This window comes from Centrocercus urophasianus, unplaced genomic scaffold (genome assembly GCF_019232065.1).
Source record: "Centrocercus urophasianus isolate 14NV4802_14NV808 unplaced genomic scaffold, USGS_Curo_1.0 seq_27, whole genome shotgun sequence".
In the NCBI taxonomy this organism is placed as follows: domain Eukaryota; kingdom Metazoa; phylum Chordata; class Aves; order Galliformes; family Phasianidae; genus Centrocercus; species Centrocercus urophasianus.
Window position 1 is genome coordinate 9993061 of NW_024884833.1, and position 19891 is coordinate 10012951.

The 19891-nt window shown below is 38.7% G+C and overlaps 1 protein-coding gene across 1 annotated transcript in view; it reads right to left on the reverse strand.

Moving 5' to 3' along the window:
* Nucleotides 1-19891, reverse strand: part of LOC122164616 (guanine nucleotide-binding protein subunit alpha-14-like) — a 62337-nt gene that overhangs the window by 18383 nt on the left and 24063 nt on the right. The window contains 2 exon segments of the mRNA XM_042826739.1: nucleotides 13585-13679; nucleotides 13682-13774. Of these exon segments, the coding sequence (XP_042682673.1) occupies nucleotides 13585-13679; nucleotides 13682-13774 (188 nt within the window).

Genomic DNA, 19891 nt, shown 5'->3' on the forward strand with positions numbered 1-19891 from the left:
TCTACATTTTTTTAAATTATTTTTCACTCCTGAATAAAAAACATTATCAAAAAGTAAAATGGAGAGAAAATGGAAGCCAGTGCATATGCTTATCAAGTAAATCAGTTTGGAGGTGATCACTGAGGATCATCTGCTCTGATCCCTGCTTAAAACAGGACTAAGGTCACTCACAGTATTCTTCTGGGGAAACTGGCTGCCCGTGGCATGGACAGGTTTACCCTTCTTTAGGTAAGGAAGTGGCTACAGGGCCGTGCCCAACAGCTAGTGCTTAATGGAGTTAAGTCCAGCTGGCGACCCACTACAAGTGGGTCAGTGCTGCGGCCCATCTTGTGCAGTATTTTTATTGACAACCTAGACGAGGTGACTGAGTATACCCTCAGTTAATTCACAGAGGTAGTGTTGATCTGCTTGAGGGTAGGGGGGCCCTTCAGAGGGATCTAGATAAGCTGGATCGCTGGGCTGAGGTGAATGGGATGAGGTTCAACAAGGCCAAGTGTTCCTGCACTTTGGCCACAACAACCCCATGCAGCGTTATAGGCTTGGGGCTGAGAGGCTGGATGAGTGTGAAGAGGAAAGGGACCTGGGAGGTGATGGCTGATGCTCAGCTGAACATGAGCTGACAGTGTGCCCAGGTGGCCAAGAGGGCCAACGGCATCCTGGCCTGCATTAGAAATAGTGTGGCCAGCAGGAGCAGGGAGGTGATCATCCACCTCTACTCAGCACTGGTGAGGACGCACCTCGAGTACTGTGTTCAGTTTTGGGCCCCTCACTACAGGAAAGATGTTGAGAGTGGTCAGGCACTGGAATGGCTGCCCAGGGAGGTGGTGGAGTTGCTGTCCCTGGCAGTGTTCAAGACGCGTCTGGATGAGGAGCTACAAGATATGGTTTAGTAGCTTGTGGTAGCAATGGTGATGGGAGGACAGTAGGGCTAGATGATCTTGCAGGTCCTTTCCAACCTTGTGATTCTATGATTCTATGATAAGTTTAGAGGAAGTTTTTTGTTCTCTTACCTGGAAAGTTCTCAGGTGTTCTCTCTTCATGGAAAAGATGGTAAAGAATTGGAACAGGCTGATCAGGGAAGTTCTCATCCCTGGAGGTATTCAAGTCATGGGTGGAAGTAGTACTAAGAAACCTGGTTTCGTGAAGGGAATTGGTAGGTCATGTTGACGGTTAGACTTGATAATCTCGAAGGTCTTTTTCAACTCAGATTATTCTACGATTCATTGAACATGTTTTCTCAATCTCTATCTTGTACTGGGGAACTTAAAATTGGAAATACACTTTTTCTTCTGCTGCAAAGTCTGGTCTCCCACCAATCAGAAACTGGACCTTAGCCTTGTGATCCATTTTAAAAATCAGTTTTAAAATTCTGCCTTTATTGATATAGCATAGACATAGTTCCAAGACATAGTATCGAGTTTCAAGTTATCTATATAGTTGCAAAAAGTTGCACTTTTAAAGAGCTCAAAAATTTGATATCAAAACTGTAAAACTTCAAGAAAAGTAGTAAGCACCAATAAAATCTCGTAAGTTTTGAATATAGCTCCACACCGCAGGTAAACTCACTGAAGAAAATGTATTTTACATGGTAAATAATCTAAATCACCTGAGGGCATGATCTGAAGGCTTTCTTCAACATCCCAGCTCTCTTAATACCTTTGTTCTTGAGTTTGTTGTTGTTGTTGTTGTTGTTGTTTTTAAAGTGCATCATCCCATTTGTGCTGTTATACTTCTTGATGGGTTTCCCGTAATGTTCCTGATCTCACTGCCCATTTTCGTTATTGTTGTATTATTTTAAAATTTTGTTCTGCTGAAATCAGACAAATAACTTCAGTGCATCGTTGTGACCATGGAGAAGATAAGAGCATCAGGGATGTTTTTACTGAAGGGCATTAGCTTTCAGTTTCTTCAAGCCAGTTTATCACTGCATTTGTGGAGGATCTCTGATGCTGGGAAGCACTAAGGATAATAGTTGGGCTGAAAAGTACATGTACATTGTGTTGTCTGCAACAGTGAATTGTAGCTCAAAGGAATAAAATAAAAGGGAGTTTATAAACTTCAAGTACTGCAAGGATGCAATGAAGTTTCCCCAGATCCTTTTCTTTTCCACACTTAACAATCCCAACTCCCTCAGTCTTCACAGGAGAAGTGTTCCAGCTCTCTGATCACCTTTGTGGCCTCCTCTGCTCCCATTCCAACAGCTTCATGTCTTTCTTGTGTTAGGAGACCCAGACCTGAATCAGTATTCCAGATGGGGCCTCGTGAGGGCTGAGGAGAGGGAGACAAACACGTCCCTCTCCCTGCTGGCCATACCTCTTCTGATGCAGCCCAGGATACTGTTGGTCTTCTGGGCTGGAAGTGCACATTTCTTGCTCATGTCCAGCTTTTCATCACCAGGACTCCCAAATCCTTCTCTGCAGGGCTGGTCTTTTAATCTTTTACTTCAATGAAATTTCCTTTCATAGTTCCATTCTTTTTGGATCTTTAATCAAGTTCTCACAAGATACAAAACCAAACAAACCTAAAAGTTGGCATTCCATCAACATCAATTTAGTTTAGAACATGCAAGAAAACACTGTCTATTTCAAATACAGACTACTGAAGATTTAACAATCCAGGAGCAGAAACAAACAAAATCACAAATAAATTTCTAGGCCTACTATATGGTTCTACTAGTAGGGAATAAAAATTGCATTCAATAAACAAGGTTTAGGCAAGTGAAGAATTACACACTGCTACTAAGATCTCGATTCCTTTCTTTTTCTGGACAACTACTAAGTGCTAAACTGATTTTGATGGAATGATCTATTAAGATCCAAAATATGCCTTGCGTAGCACAAGAATGTATAAAATTGTATGGAATTTGGGTCTTGCTCTCCTATATGCACTACTTAACTTCTGTTTACACTAAATTCCATCTGCCTTTTTTTGCCCATTTATTATTTATCTTACGCAATTCTTTACTGTTAGCCTCCATCCTTACTACAGAAACAATCAGAAAATTCCTACAAACATTGTGACAAGCTGTGATGACTGTGAAGGTGTTATTCCAGAATTTAAGACAACTTGTACCTAGGCAAAGAAGGACACTAGGCTGACAGAAGCAGCAGAAAGTGCCCTGCATTCCAATGTGGCTCCATCTGTTTTCATGCAGAGCTCCCAACCAAAGCAGAGTATCCCAAATACTTGATATTCCTCTAAGGCAGGCATTATGTCACACCAAGACATTTGAATAAAAGCTTCACGCTAGTTTAGCCATGCTGTCTCTTGAACTGGCCTATACCACGAAGAAGCTGAAAACTGATCCTGATTAAGAGACTGGAGCCATGCTTCTATGTGAGAAAACTATTAGGGATGAAAGAGAATAGTTCAAAATAACTAAAGTAATTAAATCACAGTAGAACAGAAGGTAAGAGATGTCTTTCCAAGATACCCCAATGACAAAGCATAAACTTGACACAGAACAAGTCTTTTCCATCCATCCTTAAGAGAGCAACCTTTTACTGGAACGCTTTAGTGAGAATTGAATTGAATTTACTACTAGAGATTTTTACTTTTTATGTTTCTGTAAAGGACCAAAAAAAACCCAACACTTTCTGACTTCTGGAATGGTTCAAACAGCTGCAGTGCAAGATTTTTGCTGTGACATCTAGTAAAAGGCTAATATCAGTGACTGTGGTATGCTGTCCTCTACATGATAATTCCTGCTTCACTGACAAACTGGCCTATCCTTCCTACAAGAAAGTTTTGGCCACCAAATTGCTTTTGGCATACTTGTTATTGCAAACTCACCTAGATACGACCCTGGGATAATGTACCTGCAAACCTAACAAGTGTAAAAGGATGCCCAAGAAGGACTTTGTATGGTCACCTTCTTGGTGGCCGTCATTGACTCACATTCTTTCTCCCTTTCTCTCAGTTTTCTCTTTTTGTTGTTTTCTTCTCATAAATTTTTAAGTAATTGCAAGATCTATTTTGTTTTCTTAAGAGCTGTATCTCTCATAAAGTTTGTAGAATTCTAGAATCATGAATCCTTGGTGTTGGAAAGGACATTTAAAAGTCATTTAGTCCAACTCCCCTACAACGAACAGGGATACCCACAGCTCGATCAGGTTTCCAGGGCCTTACCTGCCTTCCCTTGAAAGTTTCCAGGGATGAGGTATCCTCCACATTTCTGGACAACCTGTTCCAGTGCCTTACCACCCACACTGTAAAATGCTTTTCCTTATATCTGAGATTAAAACCCTTTCCCCTTGTTTCTATCACCACAGACCCTGCTAACTTGTCTGTCCCCTTCTTTTCCAGTGCCTCACCCATCAAGGTTTTAAATCATGTAGTTGTTAAAAGTTGTGAGGCTTATTTCTGTTCCTTAGAACTCCTGTATAGTTCCTGTATATCCTAAACTAAACTATCCTCCTGTATAGTTTAGTTAAGATAGATTCTAAGTGTTAAGAGTATGAATATTTCAGGGATATCCATGTGCAAATATGTGGGGGTACAAGAAAGACTATTCAGAGCAGAAGCTGTGAAGCAAGATAAACAGCATGAAAAAGCAATGCTGAGAACCAAGGACATCCCCATTGGTGAGCAAGGATGGCAGCATTCTCACCTTGGTCAGTAAGAAACCCTGGGAGAAGTGAACAAGCCCGGAATGCACAGGAGAAAGTAACTACAACTTAGCAACAGCTGTCAGGGAATTGTGACCACTTGTGCCAAACTTGATTGTGAACCACTTGCTCTGCATGAGCAGCTTTGGGATATAGAGAACAGTGGAAAACTACCAGGCTAAGCTAGCGCCGGTATAAAAGTCTGTAGAGTGTAAAAGCGCAGATAATAAATGATTTTGCTATGCAACTACAGTAGAGTCCATCACCTCACTGCCACACCAATACTTTTTGAGTAACCGTAGCATACAGACAATCATTAACACTGATGACTGTGTGTGCACCTCTGCATATTGTTTTACCTTAATCTAAGCAGGGGTATTCATGAATTCTGGTTCCAATTCAGAGAGTATGGCCTCACATATGTTTGTTGTCTCATATTGAAAGATTTTGTACCAATTTGGCTACATACATACCCCTCTCTTAGTTTGCATATTCTCTTCATCTTATGGTGAAGTTTGCCTGTTAAGTAGAAAGATCTTGCCTACCCTTTCTGAAGAGCTTGTACCCATCCACTGTAGCACTCCAGTCATGGGAGTGATCCCACCATGTTTCTGTAATGGCAACTAAGTCACAGTCTGCTTGCTGCACGGTGGCTTCCAGCTCCTCCTGTTTGTTGCCCATGAAGCATGCATTGGTGCAAATGCACTTCAGATGAGCCCCTTGCCTCACTTCCAATCCCGTTATCGCTCCTCTATACTCATTTTTAGCAGGCCTGGTTTCATTCCCTTTCCCCTTCATATCTAGTATAAACTTCCTTCTCCAAGTTCTGCTCTCCCGGGCAATGATCCGTTTCCCCCCTTGAGACAGTTGAGACCTATCAGCAGACCTCAGACCAGGTGCTGAGTAAGCCACCCCACGATCTAAGAACCCCAAATTTTTGTATTTGCACCAGCCTCCCAGCCATGTGTGGGTAAGATGGGTTTTCCTGCTTCTCTCAGTGTCCTTCCCTGCCACATCAGGAATAGAAGAAAGTATGACTTGTATGCCCGTTCCATCAACAACCGCCCCAATGCCTCAAAATCATTTTTGATAATCCTCAGGATTCTGTCACAGAATCACAGAATCACAGAATTGTAGGGGTTGGAAGGGACCTCCAGAGATCATCGAGTCCAACCCCCCTGCCAAACAGGTTCCCTACACCAGGTCGCACAGTTAGGCGTCCAGGCAGGTCTTGAACATCTCCAGAGAAGGAGACTCCACAACCCCCCTGGGCAGCCTGTTCCAGTGCTCCGTCACCCTCACTGTAAAGAAGTTCTTATACACATTTGAGTGGAACTTCCTATGTTTCAGTTTCAGGCCATTTCCCCTTGTCCTGTGTCCACACACTGCTGAAAACAGTCTGGCCTCACCACTCTGCCCCTCACACCTTAGTTATAGAAAATCAGTAATCAGAATATCAGTGATTACAGAATGTCAGTGATCTCATCACTGACATCCTGAACTATTAATAATCAGAGGCGCAGATCAGACTGGGGAGTTTTCTAGAAATATCCCTAACCCCCTACAGGTAGGGTCAGGCTGACATACAGAGCCCTCCATTCCTCTCAGAAGGTAGTTGCCTTCGATGACCACTTCTTCTTCCCTTATGGTGGAGGCAGTCTTGAGATGTGGAGCTGACCTCCTCACCCTAGACAGCTTTGCAGGTAGACCTCCCAGTGCACCTTCACTCACCTCTCCCTCAGGTTCCAGTGCTTCAGATCTACTACAGAGAGGCACCTCGGGAACCAAGGTAGGTCAGCATGGGAATTGTCTGTGTCTCTGAGCTGGGACCAGTTTCCATTCCTCCTCTTCTCTCAAATTGGCTCCTTTTGCTCTATTACGGCTACGGGGAGGGTCCACCACAGGGATGGCTTGGGGAGTGTCACCCCAGTGCCTTTCTCACAGAGAGATACTCAACCAATCTATCTCCTGCTCACACTTCCTGATGGTCCTTAATCTCTCAGCCACCTCCTTGAGCTCTGCCACCAGACTGAGCAAATCACTCACCTGCTCAAACCTCATGGAGGTGAAACTTCACTAGCAACAACAGACTTAGGCATTCATTGCAGCCAGAGACTTGAACTGCTACATGTTTAGGTGGGCACCCCATCTGAGTTGCCACATTCTTTCTAGCTACCTCTTTCTGCCTGGTGGAGACCATGGAGGAATGGTTGGCTGGAAAGCAGCTGACAGCTGAATCGGACTCCTGAAAGGGCAAAGGTACTACGCTCTGCTTGCCTGTCCTATGGGAACTGCCTATGCAGAGGGTGATATTAGAGGCTATAACAGTAAACATCCTAGGAATCGATTTATCAAAGGACAAGCTTCTGTGTGATTCCAAGCAGCACATGAGCTGCCACCTCCAGGATAGCAAATGTAAAACCATGCCTTCTTCCCTAGAAACTGGAAAAGGAATTGTCCCAGTGATAACAGAGTTGAAGGAGAGGGTTTTCTATGTAGCAATACAACGTAACAATACAGAAAGTTGAAAAACTCAGGATACAGAAACAGTCCACCATTCTTTGCTCTTGTTTCCATACCCACGCCTCTTCACAGAATGCTAACCTCACAGTAAGCATTACCATCACAATTTTATGAAGCAGAGTTAACAAGGATATAAAAATTCATCTGGACTTAATTTACTGTACCCTTTTATTTTATGGATGAGTAAATAAGTACTATTTTGAGGGTAAAAGTAATTTAAATTCGTATTCTACAAAAGCAAACAAGGTCTTTGTAAACCTTAAATAACAGCAACCGAGCACAACGCCTTTTCAGAGTCATGCAGACCTCACAAATAGTTAAGACTCTATGTCCACTCATCCAGAAAAAGCACCAAGTGGTCTCAGCCCCATTACATTAGGGAAAACCTCCATGCTGTACACCAGCAGCGTGGTCTCCTGCTGCACCTAGCATTTCTTCACGGCTCTAAATTCACACCTCAGACAAACACAGAGACTGTGTAAGAGGCATACAACAAAAAACAACTGATTGCATGCAAGAAGGTATTTGGTTGAAGAATAGCGTGTTCTTGTTCAAAAAAAATACTCTCTATCTCTTCAAGAAGGAAAGTGAGATAATTGGGCTGGCTGACCAGCATCGAAATAGTTGTCTTTGGAAACACCTTATACTAAGTAAGAATATGTAAACCTAATTTGTGAGAAGAACCCTCTGTACTGTATTTCAATGCACATAAACAAAAATAAAAGAAATAAGCAAACACTAATAGTGCTTCTTCAAAGTGGCAAATTTATTCCAAAGAATAATTTTCTTGGGAGATCATAAATTCATAGAAGTGTCACAGGCTTAACACCAAGGAAAGAGCAGGCCTGGAGGAATTTTCTAGCCACTTCTCTTTCTGAAGTGGCTTTTGCATTTCTAACATGACAGCAAATGCTGATTTAAATGACTCTGCCTGAGCTGCTACTAACTGGTCTTTTCACCTGTCAATAATTTATTTGTTTCCTCATTCATTAAAAGGTTTAACTGCAGCAGCATAGAACATTGCCAGTTTTCCTTTAGAATAACATCATTAAACTTTCCATTAAAAGAAAAAAAATCTTCAAATTTTACACTACAAGGAGTTAGTTCCACACTGCAGTAAATATTTCTGTCTTTATTCTAGGAATTAGAATTTCTCAGCTGCGCAAGCACACTCACTTCTTTCTTAATAAAAGGCAAAACATGCAAAAAAAGGCTGCACCAGAAAATGTCATAAACTGGAAAAAGTTGTCAGCAAAAACAGTCTTTCACAGAGAAACTGTTCTGCAGACAGTTGTGTGCAGATATCAAAAGCCTCCTGCTGTGACACATATATTCAAGTACCGTATTTGCAGAACCGATTCAACTTCAGGATCCTGGACCCAAATCAGAAAAAGCACAATCGTATTTTATTTTAACCAATAGATTCTTAGAACTTTTGATGAATTGGTTTTAGGCATGTCAATTTGTAGTTGCTTTCTGACCCAGAGACATTTTTTCCTCACTATTCTGACCAAAGGCTCTTAAGAGATGAACTCTGGCTAATTTTATTGTGACAATTACAGATTGTCACAATATTTTTCCAGACTGAACTCAGGCAACAAAGCCAGACGCATGTTTCCCACGCTGACTCTGACACCAAAGCAGCAGCTTCTGGCAAAGGAGCTGGGTCAGGTAACATACTGAGCCACGGCCTTTGTTCAGTGATGTTGCTTCAGCCTCTATATCCAAGTTGTATTGCTTTTTAACTCTTTACACGATAGCCCAGAAAATAAGAGAACTGGGCTTTGTTCAGTTTTCTGCACTATTAGCGGAACTATTTACCAAGCTTGTCTTTGTTTGCCAAAAAAAAATGCCTTCACATCCACAGAGAAAGCAAAGGAATTATTCAGTTATTACAAAAGTAGGAGTACAGGGAGCAGGAGGGATACTAGGCCTTCAGAACATTAAAGTCTATCCTAAAAAGCCAAAAAGATGTTAACCACTATATACATATTCTTCTAGCGAAGAAATCTTCATTTCAAAGTACTAAACACAAGTCCATATTCTTGTTAACTATACATAACTAGTTATTTTTTCTATCACAACTGATCACTCTTTATTTATATGCATTGTTTTGCTGGCAAAGTTGGTAGCATTTCAAAATGAGAAAACTAGATGCAATTAGTTAACACTGTCTGTAAATACAGTAAAATTCTGCGTGGTTATTTATCTGTTATGTTCTTGTTTTCTTCACCATGTTATGCTAAATGCTGCAGAGAAATAATAATTTTATATTATGGTATTTAAGGCTAAAAGCTATAGCAAAAGAAGAAGTCTTACATTTCAGGAGGTAAAGATACAGTAATTTTTGTTGAAAGTACAATAAATTATTATTAGCTCTACTATTGTTGCACTTCTGACCAAACTTTCCTATTTATGAAAATGTAGACCTTGTCATGGTTCAGATAACTTCCAATATTTCTCACCATTTATTTCTCACTTCACCAAGGAAGGTTCGGATTGCACATTAGGAACAAATTCTTAACTGCAAAGGCAGTCAAACAGTGGAAAACAGTAGTGAGGTGGTTGATGTCCCAGCCTGTCAGTGCTCAAGTGGCTTTGAGACAATTTGCTTAGTAATACGCTTTAACTTTTGGTTAGCTCTGAACAGATCAGGCAGTTGGACCAGACGATCTTTGTAGGACATTTCCAACTGGATGAATCTAAGTTTACTGTGAGGCCAATATAAACCAGCTTTACCAGTGGAATTCAAAGCACACGTGTACTTTTAGTCCTTTAACAGAAGGTAAACTCCTTCTAGAGAAGGGATTACACAACTATCCTAACTATCCCACTATCAATCTCAAGATTAATGTATACTCACAAATGAAATCCTGTGTCTTCTATGCTTCCAACACCACCTGATTTCTTCTCCTTTTCGCTAGAAGGGCTTTTTTTTTTTTTTTCCCTATACTTTCACCTTATGTTTATTTTAAAAATACTGAATGATGAAAAAGAGTATTTACTTCTACTGATTTTTTTCCCCTCAGACTCACATGTGCATTCCTTCTTCCATTTACTTAACTCTCACATATACTCAAACACAACTTCTCAAATAAGGAAAGTGATAGCGTTCCCATTGACTTTAGTCTTGCTTTTTGACATTCTCTAAGGAGAGAAGAAACGTTTGTAAATTAGTTAATTCACATATTTCACACAAAAATTTTACCCTCAGAGACGGGTAAATCACGTTATAATGTAACTGGATACTAATCAGCACTCAATTTAGCAATTTCCACAGTATGACATTGAAAATTAAAATATAAATAATGAAAGTCTCACTCCCCTAAACCAAGCTAGATCAACTCTATTAGGAAGTTTTACAGAGCAGGTATAACAGGAAAAAATAACAATAAAAATAAAAACATACATTCCAAAAACACAGACAAATGATCAGACATGAGACTGGCAGCATGGTAGGGTGTGCTCAGAATGAGTAACTACAAAATTTTATAGCAAACAGTAAGCTAAGCATTTCTTAAAGAGAATGAAGACATAAAGAAATACATGAATAACCTTAAATCCTAGCAGCATTAGGTGTCTGACCCCTACCAGTTGTATAATATTTTTTAGAAGTGTAATTTAATATATTTAATTTATCAACAGATAAGAGGAATCTACCAACTTCAGTTTTCATAACTTCATAGAAGTTGCATTCTACTCTTCAACATAGGTAAATGTCAAATAAAATTAATTATTGGTAATAGAAGATCCAGGAAATCATCAGGATCAAAGAGTTAGTCATTTATTATTATTATTATTACTTTTAAAATTGTAAATCAATACCTGAAAACTTTTCAAATCCTGGGTACTTCCACTAAAGTAGCATCAAGTATGTTCGATCAAGTAGGGTTCAATTAGTACTGCAATTATGCCTTAAAATATTAGGTTCCTAAGCATTTGCAAGATTAATCCTCTTTAGCCAGAATGTGAAAACTGAGGATGAGTTAAAATATCTCAAATAACAAAACTGATGAAGTTAGGATAAAAATTGTTTTTAATTTTAATATGATTATTTAATTAATTAATAAATTAATATTTTAATTAATTAATTATTAATTAATATGAAAGGTTCAGGAAACTTAAAGAGCAACAGAAACCAAACCCTTCTTCCTGTGTAAATGCAGCACAAATAGTTTTAGTTAGCATCTTGTTTAGCACCTGTAGAAAGGCAAACAACTTACTTAATACTTGTAGCTGACAACATCAGTAAAAACCCTTTAGAGCCCTCCTATAAAAGTTGCTTTTATTTGCAAATGTTAAGAGGCTTATCTGGGCACTCTGTATATCCATAAGTTATAGATTTGCACTTTGTATTTACAGGGCTGAGACACTCAGCGCAGAACAATCTGTTTTTCACTACAAAAGCATCATGTGAAGAGACGTTTGGCAGCAGGGAACTCCAGGGCCCACAGTGGAAGAGGAAACCTGACCTGGTCAAAAAAGTCAATCAGACGAACAAATAGATAACAGGGTAGGAGGGATTTCTTTTTTTTTTTTTTTTTTTTTTCAGGAGAAAGAAGTTATGATGTGGGGAAAATCAACAAACCGAAACGTGGAGACCACTGGACAATTACACCATGGCCACTGGACACACTGTTGCAATGGAACTCCGACACCAGGGCTGTACAGCTCCTCTGTTTAATCACTGTGTCGTCAATAGCTGCCTACTACAGGCTTACCATCATTTCATGGAATCAAATACAAGATTCATAGTACTTTGTCTTAAATTCACCACCTAAATGAAAGGCATATTTGCAGCTGTCTCCTGCAGGTGACAATAACACAAACACGGTTATTTCCGAATTATCGCTCAGGAGTTTCTCTACATGTAAGCAAAAATGATTCGCTTTCTAAAGCCAACAAACCTGAGCACGTAAAACTGTGTTCTTAGCAGGTCTTTTAATAAGCTTTTTCAATAAGGAAACACCAGATCTAATTGTGCCTCTTCAAAAACTGTGCAAATGGCATTACAAACTTCTGAATTGGAAGACAATGGTGGCACAGCAACCAGCAAGAACACAATTTACCCAGAATACTGTGTTATGGGAATGTATCCAGCCCAGTGCTCAGAGCAAAGAATGAGAAAAACTTTGGTATCTACTAAACCTATACAGATTTGTTTTGGAAATGAAAAGAAACACAAATTCCAAAACTTGGTAGGATGTACTTGAAATGTAGTTCTTCAAATAAATTCTTACCATCATCCCTTTTCATGAAAATACAAAATTAAAATGAATTACTTTTTCACAAGTTTACATTTATAAATACAATTTCTAGAGGTGTTCTACAAGCAGAATTTTTTATTCTGTAGGAAATCCCTACTCTAACTTCTCAATTCTCTCAACTCCAGAATTTGTTCCTGTTGATACCATTTGTTCTTTTTGTGATTAAAAAAAAATGTAATTACCTAGATCTCTACTTCAAATAAAATTTCCTATCCTTTTTCATTACCCAAAGAAGAATACAAAATACAAAACAACTAAACAGCAAAAAAATATTAACCATGATTTTGTTCTTTATATTCTTCATTCAACCATATTTTTGAATGAAAATTAGCTTGCTTACATTTTTTTTTTTTTTCATGATACTTAAATTAAAAATATCAATCCATAGATTCTACAACTTTACTTCTTGACACTCCCTACAGGTAGTCTTTCCTATCTTAACACCTAAAATTAGATACTTGGAAATCCCTCTTAATTCAAAGAAATAACATCTACTAATTTGCTTACATGATGTTCATGATATTGAGCAAAATCTCCATATTCTAAAACCAGTCTTGTTTAAAAACCTGTCTGTACTTCATAACAAAAATAAAATTAAGAAAAAAGAAGCAACTGACTTAACAGACAAAATAGAACAAGAAATTGTTTAACTGAAGCAGATTTTTTTTTTTTTTTTGCATAATTCCACAATACTAAGCACTGAAACAAAAATAATTTCTGTAAGTTTAAACAAAAAAAGAAAAAAAGTTTGGAGAAGACATTCTCATATTCAAGTTAATTAAGTTCATAGAGGCTACTATGAAATACAAAAGGTAGCATGTTTCAAGGCATACCTCTATTTATTAATTCTAATTCTTCCCTATAATATATACCCAAAGCTTCTCATTCTGGAGTGCTACTGACAAACCACCATGTATTACTAACTCATAAATTAGATTACAAAAGAAAATTATTGGTGCTCATTACTTATCACCAACTCGTAACAATGAATATCCTCTCTCCCTGCCCATCCTCAATCCCTTACCCACCTTTCCCTGCTGTCTTCACATTTACACTGTGGGACATCAAACTCATTGCATGAAATGCAGAATTTAATGTTCTTCTTGCAGTTAGTTATGAGTCAGATCACTCATGTACAGGCTGAAATTTCATGCACTGAAACTTGCATTTTCTTTGTACTGTCTTACCTCATTTTCTTCAGATGTGTAGTGTGTTTTCAGCATGTCCATGGCTCTGATCATAGCTTGCATATATTTTGCAGTGCATATATTTTGATAAACAGTTTTGTGAAGCCTTTCCTGTCTTCTTCTGTATAATCTGATCCATGAATAATCCTCATTTATTTAATGAAAGTACTCTTTCCACTTTCTCCTGTCCCTGTGAAGTGGGGTGGGAAGAAGAAGAGAGAAAAAAAACTACAACAGTTTAGGCTTTGCAGATTCCAGAAATAGAAAATATTTGTAAATACATATACAAAGATGTGCTTCTTATCCCACCACATAGTAGTCATCATTAACTGCAGTAATATTTTTTAGTTTCATTTAATCTATATGTTTTAATCAAAATATTGGTAGCTTTGTTTGTTTTTCTCTTTAAAAAAAAACATGGAAGTATCTTTTTATAATACATCTTACAGAAATTAACATAAGCATCCAGTAGGTTGAAGCCATATTACAAAATAAGCAAGACAGGTGAGAACAAGAAATAGAAATGTTTGTTTATAGATGAAATTCCTCATCGATGAAAGACTGTGCTAAGTTTATGTACTGTTTATATCTTAATAATAAAGTCTGCAATAATTCTGAACTTGGAGAATAATTTTAACTTTAGGTCATGTTACTTAGTTTAATGTTTCTACTGACTTTTATACAAACACTGACGCAAAACTTGCTAGTTCACATTACATAAAGCACACTTGTTACTTTCAACTACTATATGAAATAATGATACTATTAAAAAAAAGATTAACAAGCAGATATTATAAAGTCATTGGGGAACTTACGTCTTTCATATAGTTTTTTTGTATTTACATACTGCTTTAAGCAGTACTGTAATATTATTCTGGATGAAAGCCTTGTTCTCTCCTCTTAGACTTACAACAGGAAAATGTCTGTACAGACTCACATCTACTGTCATTCAGGTAATGGCTTGTATTTCAGAGTCTGTAAGTGGTGGCCATGTTTTACTCTTGCAGTAAAAACATGGAAAGAATATACAATATTTCTCCCACAAAACCCTCCGTGTATCTTAAAACTTTGAGCTTGGTAATGTTATCTATTTGCTAACCAACCCTACTGTATCTCAAGTACTTGGCAAGTCTTTAAAGTCATGGAAACATTTTTCATCCTCAAAATGTTTCAGTAAGGGCTTTCAGAGCTCTAAAACTGTAACATTTATTTGGAGCCTGGATCCTTCCACCTTCATACATGCTTTTCATAGTTAATAAATTTCCCCATCAACCTTTTCTACACCCTGTTGGTTTTATTAATCTCTTATCATACTCCCCTTCAGCTACAGCTTTTCTAGACTGAAGTGTTATCACCACCTCATTTCAGTTCTTATATGGATAATGCTCTCTAGTTTGATCTTCCCTTTGATTCTTGTTGAGGCTTCCGCAGTTCTATACCTGCATGTACACTGAGAGCAACAAAACTCTAAACAGGAGTATGCTGCTACAGCTTGGTTTTATTAAGTGGTATGGACCTTGAAGCTCATCTCTTGATCAGGTTGCCCAGAGACCCATCCAATCTGGCCTTAAATGCCTCCAGGCATCCACAACTTCTTTGGGCAGTCTGTGTCTGTGACTCACCAACCTTCCTAACAGCTAACCTAAATCTCCCTTCCTTTAGTTTAAAACCATTCCCCTTGTCCTATCACTATCAAACCTTGTAAAAAGTCAATTTCCATCTTGTGTATATGCTCCGCTTAAGTACTGAAAGGCTACCATGAGGTCTCCCTTGAGCCTTCTCTGCCTTCTGATTATCTTTCTGGCCTTTTCTGGGCCCATTATAACAGCTCCATCCCTTTCTTTTGCTGGAGGCAGCAGATCTAGATGTAGTACTCCAGATAAGGCCTCACAAGGGCAGAGGTGGTCAATAGCTTCCCTCTTCCTGCGAGCCACCCTTCTTTTGATGCAGCCCAGGATACCGTTGGCCTTCCAGGCTGCAGGTGCACACTACTACCTCATGTCTAGCTTTTTGTCCACCAGATTCCTGAAGTCCTCTGCAGGGCTGCTTCCAGAGAGTTCCTCTCCCAGTCTGTACTCATGTACAGTATTGTGCTAACGCAGGCGCTACACCTTGCACTTGGCCTTATCAACCCTCATTATGCTCACATAAGCCTGCAGATCCCTTCATCTTATCTGCAAACTTGCCAAGGGTGCACCTGATTCCACTGTCCATTGAAAAATATATTAAACTGCACTGATCCCAAGATGAACGCCTATGGGACACCACTCATCACGAACCTCCACTTAAACATTAAGCCGCCGAACACAATCCTCTTTCTGCAACCTCAGATCTACAAGAAGAAACCATTCAGACAGCCTGCAGCGGATATTGTAAAACTAAATGCCCCATGCTTATAGTAGGTGACACCCCACTAAAAGGCACTGAGGATCCCTTCTCCCAACCTGACAATGAGTCACAAGAGGTTTGCTGCCTCCTGGGAGCCAAGATCAGGGACATTGCCAAGAGAGTGCTGCAGCTTATCAAGATAATGGACTACAATCCACTATTGCTCTTTCATGATAGCATGAAGCTGGAAGATTCAATGTGGGCAGAATCTAAGAATAGTGTAAAGCTCTGGGAGCACAACTGAAGAAAACTGGTGCACAGTACAATTTGCCAGTTGGAAGAAAGACGGAAGACAGAAATGGACATATAAATTCCTGGCTACATGACTGGTGCCAACATTAGAGTTTTGGCTTTTACAACAGTGGGACTTTCTATGAATTTTATAACCTGCCAGGGAGGGATGGGATCCAACTGTGTAGAAGAAACAGGGCAATTGTGGCAGGAGGCTACACAACTTTGTGAGGCAGGCATTAAACTGTAGGGCTTGTGGAATAAGGTCAAAAATGGCAATACACATCATTGCAACTGACTGGGTAAAGAATCAGGTCAACCAGAACAGTGATGAACGTTCCTTAGCTGCCTCCCATGACATGAGCCAGAAGGCCAGATATTTCAAGCATGTGTACAGATGTGGGGGACTCTTCTGTATGCTCTAGGGGAAACCTGCATCCTCTGCTCCCTTTTCTTCTCTGAAGTGTCTGCATACAGCACGGGGAATAAACAAAAGCAACTAGAGATCTGTGTGTTGTTGCAGGGACATAATCTCATTGTGATCATGGAAACATGGTGGAACAGCTCATGTGACTAGAACAACGCCTGTGCTGCCATTCAGTGAGACCTGAACAGGTTACACAGTTGTGCAAAGAGGAAGCTTATGAAGTTCAGCAAGGGCAAGTATAGAGTCCTACATCTGGGGAAGTTATTCTCCCTCTCTACTCTGCCATGTTGAGGCCAAATCTGGAGTCCTACACCTAGCTCTGGACTCCTTGGTTCAAGAAAGTCAGGGAACTGCTGGAGATAGTCCAACAGAGGACTGCAAAGATGTTGAAGGGCCTGGAGGAATAACTCTTTCAGGAGGAAAGATTGGGGCTGTTTAGCCTGGTGAAGACTGAGAAGGGATTTTATCAGCATTTTTAAATATATAAAGAGTAGCTGTCAAGAGGATGGTGCCAGGCACTTTTTTGTCCAACATTAGGATGAGGAGCAACAGGTATAAACACAGAAAGTTCCATCTAAGCATGAGGAAGAACTTTTTTACTGTGAGGGTGACAGAGCACTGGTCTAGACTGCCCAATGAGGTTGTAGAGTTTCCTTCTCTGGAGATTTTCAAAACCTACATGGACTGCTTTAGAAGGGGGTTACTTAGCAACTAAATGATCTCCAGAGGTCTCTTCCAACCCCTACAATCCTGTGATTCTGTGATGCTGTTATTTCTTATCCACCATATAGTCCATGCTTCAAATGGGTATCTCTCCAAAGTGGAGATAAGGATGTCAGCTAGATAGCTTAGATAAACTGAAGCAATCTTTCCACTGTAGAAGTCACCAGACTGGTCAGGTACAATTTGCCATTGGAGAAGATGCTGGCTGTTTCAAAACACTTCCTTGTCTTGCGTGTACCTTAAAATAGCTTCCAGAAGGAGCTATCTGCTCCATGATCTACTCAGGCACAGAGCTGAAGCTTTTAAAAACCTTTCCTGTAAATTTTCAGTAGTTAAACAATAAAATACATTCCAGGTGAGCTTTAGGATTGGCCAGTAAGATAACATATCCAGTAAAAAGCTTAAAGTAATTTACATGCAGTACCACTAGGTGTCGAAAATACATCAGTAGCACACAGTGGAAGAATTTCCTCTATAAAAATCACATGTTCAGATTTAACAAAACAGAAAAATATTCCAAGTCTCCATTTCATCACATTATATTTCAGTAAAATACTGTTTCCATAGTGAAACAGCATGTGACTCCAGGACTTCAACCATTAACAATAACAGTAAAACCCAGGTAATCCAAGAGAGTAGAATATGCTATCAATTATTACTTGTATGTCATAGCCATTTTCTCTAAAACATATACCACTGAAAACAGTTCTTAATCTAGGACCTTATCCCCATTTTTTCATTATCCATTGTGGACATTCTTTCAAAGAGGTACCTTTCACGTGCACAACGTAACATTCAACAGTCTCTATGACACTGCTAGCACAGCACTATTCTACACTACCTATAGTGCTCATCAGAAGAAGGCTGTAGAAAAGAGTAGTTTCACTCTTTTCTATCAATCAATAATCAATAAAAAATATTTAATATTTTTTTTCTGTGAGAAGATTAACATATCTATTACTTTTTTTTAAAAAATGCTTGGGATTGTTTTAATTTTGGCATTTTATTGGTTTAGTTGAGAGAGATGGGACACATAGAGACATGATGGAATAGAGGTGAAACACAAATTCTCAAATGAATTTGTTTTAGTAAAATGCTGATGTTATGTTACATTCCACAGTCATCAGTAAAGCAGCCCTGGCAGGCCAATTTTAAGGTAAATACAACTCAGATACAACTCATCTGGAAAAAGAACAACAGAAGAAACAAACAAACAAACAAATAAAAAAAACACCCACAACACCAAAACACAGAGCCCTTTCCACTGCCTGCAAAACTCTTTATTTTTGATGGGAAAAATGCACTGATAAATCCAGGTTGAACTGCTGGCCTAAATGTGTACAGAGGTCAGAATAAACAGTCTCATTACATTACAGCAGTGCTCTCTATGAATGTTTTAAAGAAAATTTCAAGTTAATTGATTTACCTTAGTTTAAAGCACAACATCAGGCATATACAACTATACACTATGCAAATTAAGTTTGAACAGGAAAATTATAGCCTATATACGAATTAAAACTGCTAAGCAAGTATCCATTTTTATGAGCACCAAAACCACCATTAAGTCTGGTTTGAAGTGTCATCTACATTCTAAGTTCTTTCTAGCATGTATATCTTTTTAATTTTTTAAGAAATTTTAAGTTAGCTCTTTATCGTTGTTCTATTTGATCCAATCCAGTTAGCCTGCATTAAAAGCTTATCAAATTGGTATGTAAATAGAAAACACAGACATTCAATTTTACCCTTCGACGTTTCATAATGCAAAACACAAGTTAATTTAAAAGCTTTTTGCTCCCTACCCTGACCTTAAGTAGAGTGCACAGTCTTCCTTCTCTATTCCTCCTTCCAGCAACTCCTTTTTTGTGAGCTCTGCCTCTTGTTATAAGCACAGAATACAATATCTCTGTGCAAATCCAACAACACATGCTTTTTGTTTCTCCATTCTAATAAGCTATCTAAAAAAATCTTCAGGGGTCATTAGCTTAAAATGAAACAAGTCTTTTGAAGCACATTTCAAGAGAGCATGTGAGAAAATGGTAGGGCTTTCAAAAAGAGCTTCAATATGAAGCAGTCATACCAATATGCATTCTTGGAAAAATTAAGCTAAACAGAATATCATTTAAGGATGGAATTGTATAAAAAGATTTCGATTGAATATATTTTTAATTAAAATAATTGGAAAACAAATGGATACTCACAACTTGGGACTTGTTTGTTAAAGCTTCAGGTAGTGGGAATTAAGAAAATGGAGAACATGATTTAGGCTATAAATAACAAAAGCGGTAATAGGATTAATAAATGCACGTATTCTGGAGAGTATAGATAATAAAGCAATAAAAGACGATGTGATTATATACTTTGGGGGCATAAAATCACTGTTTAATGCCATCCATTAAAGAAGCACTAGATAAAGGGAGATTTTACAATGTGACTGTTTACCTCCAAGACGTATGAATGCTGCTATTACAAGTAAGTTAAAAAAGGTTATTTGTGTTAAAAAAAAAAAAAAAAAAAAAAAAAAACAAAAAAAATAGATTC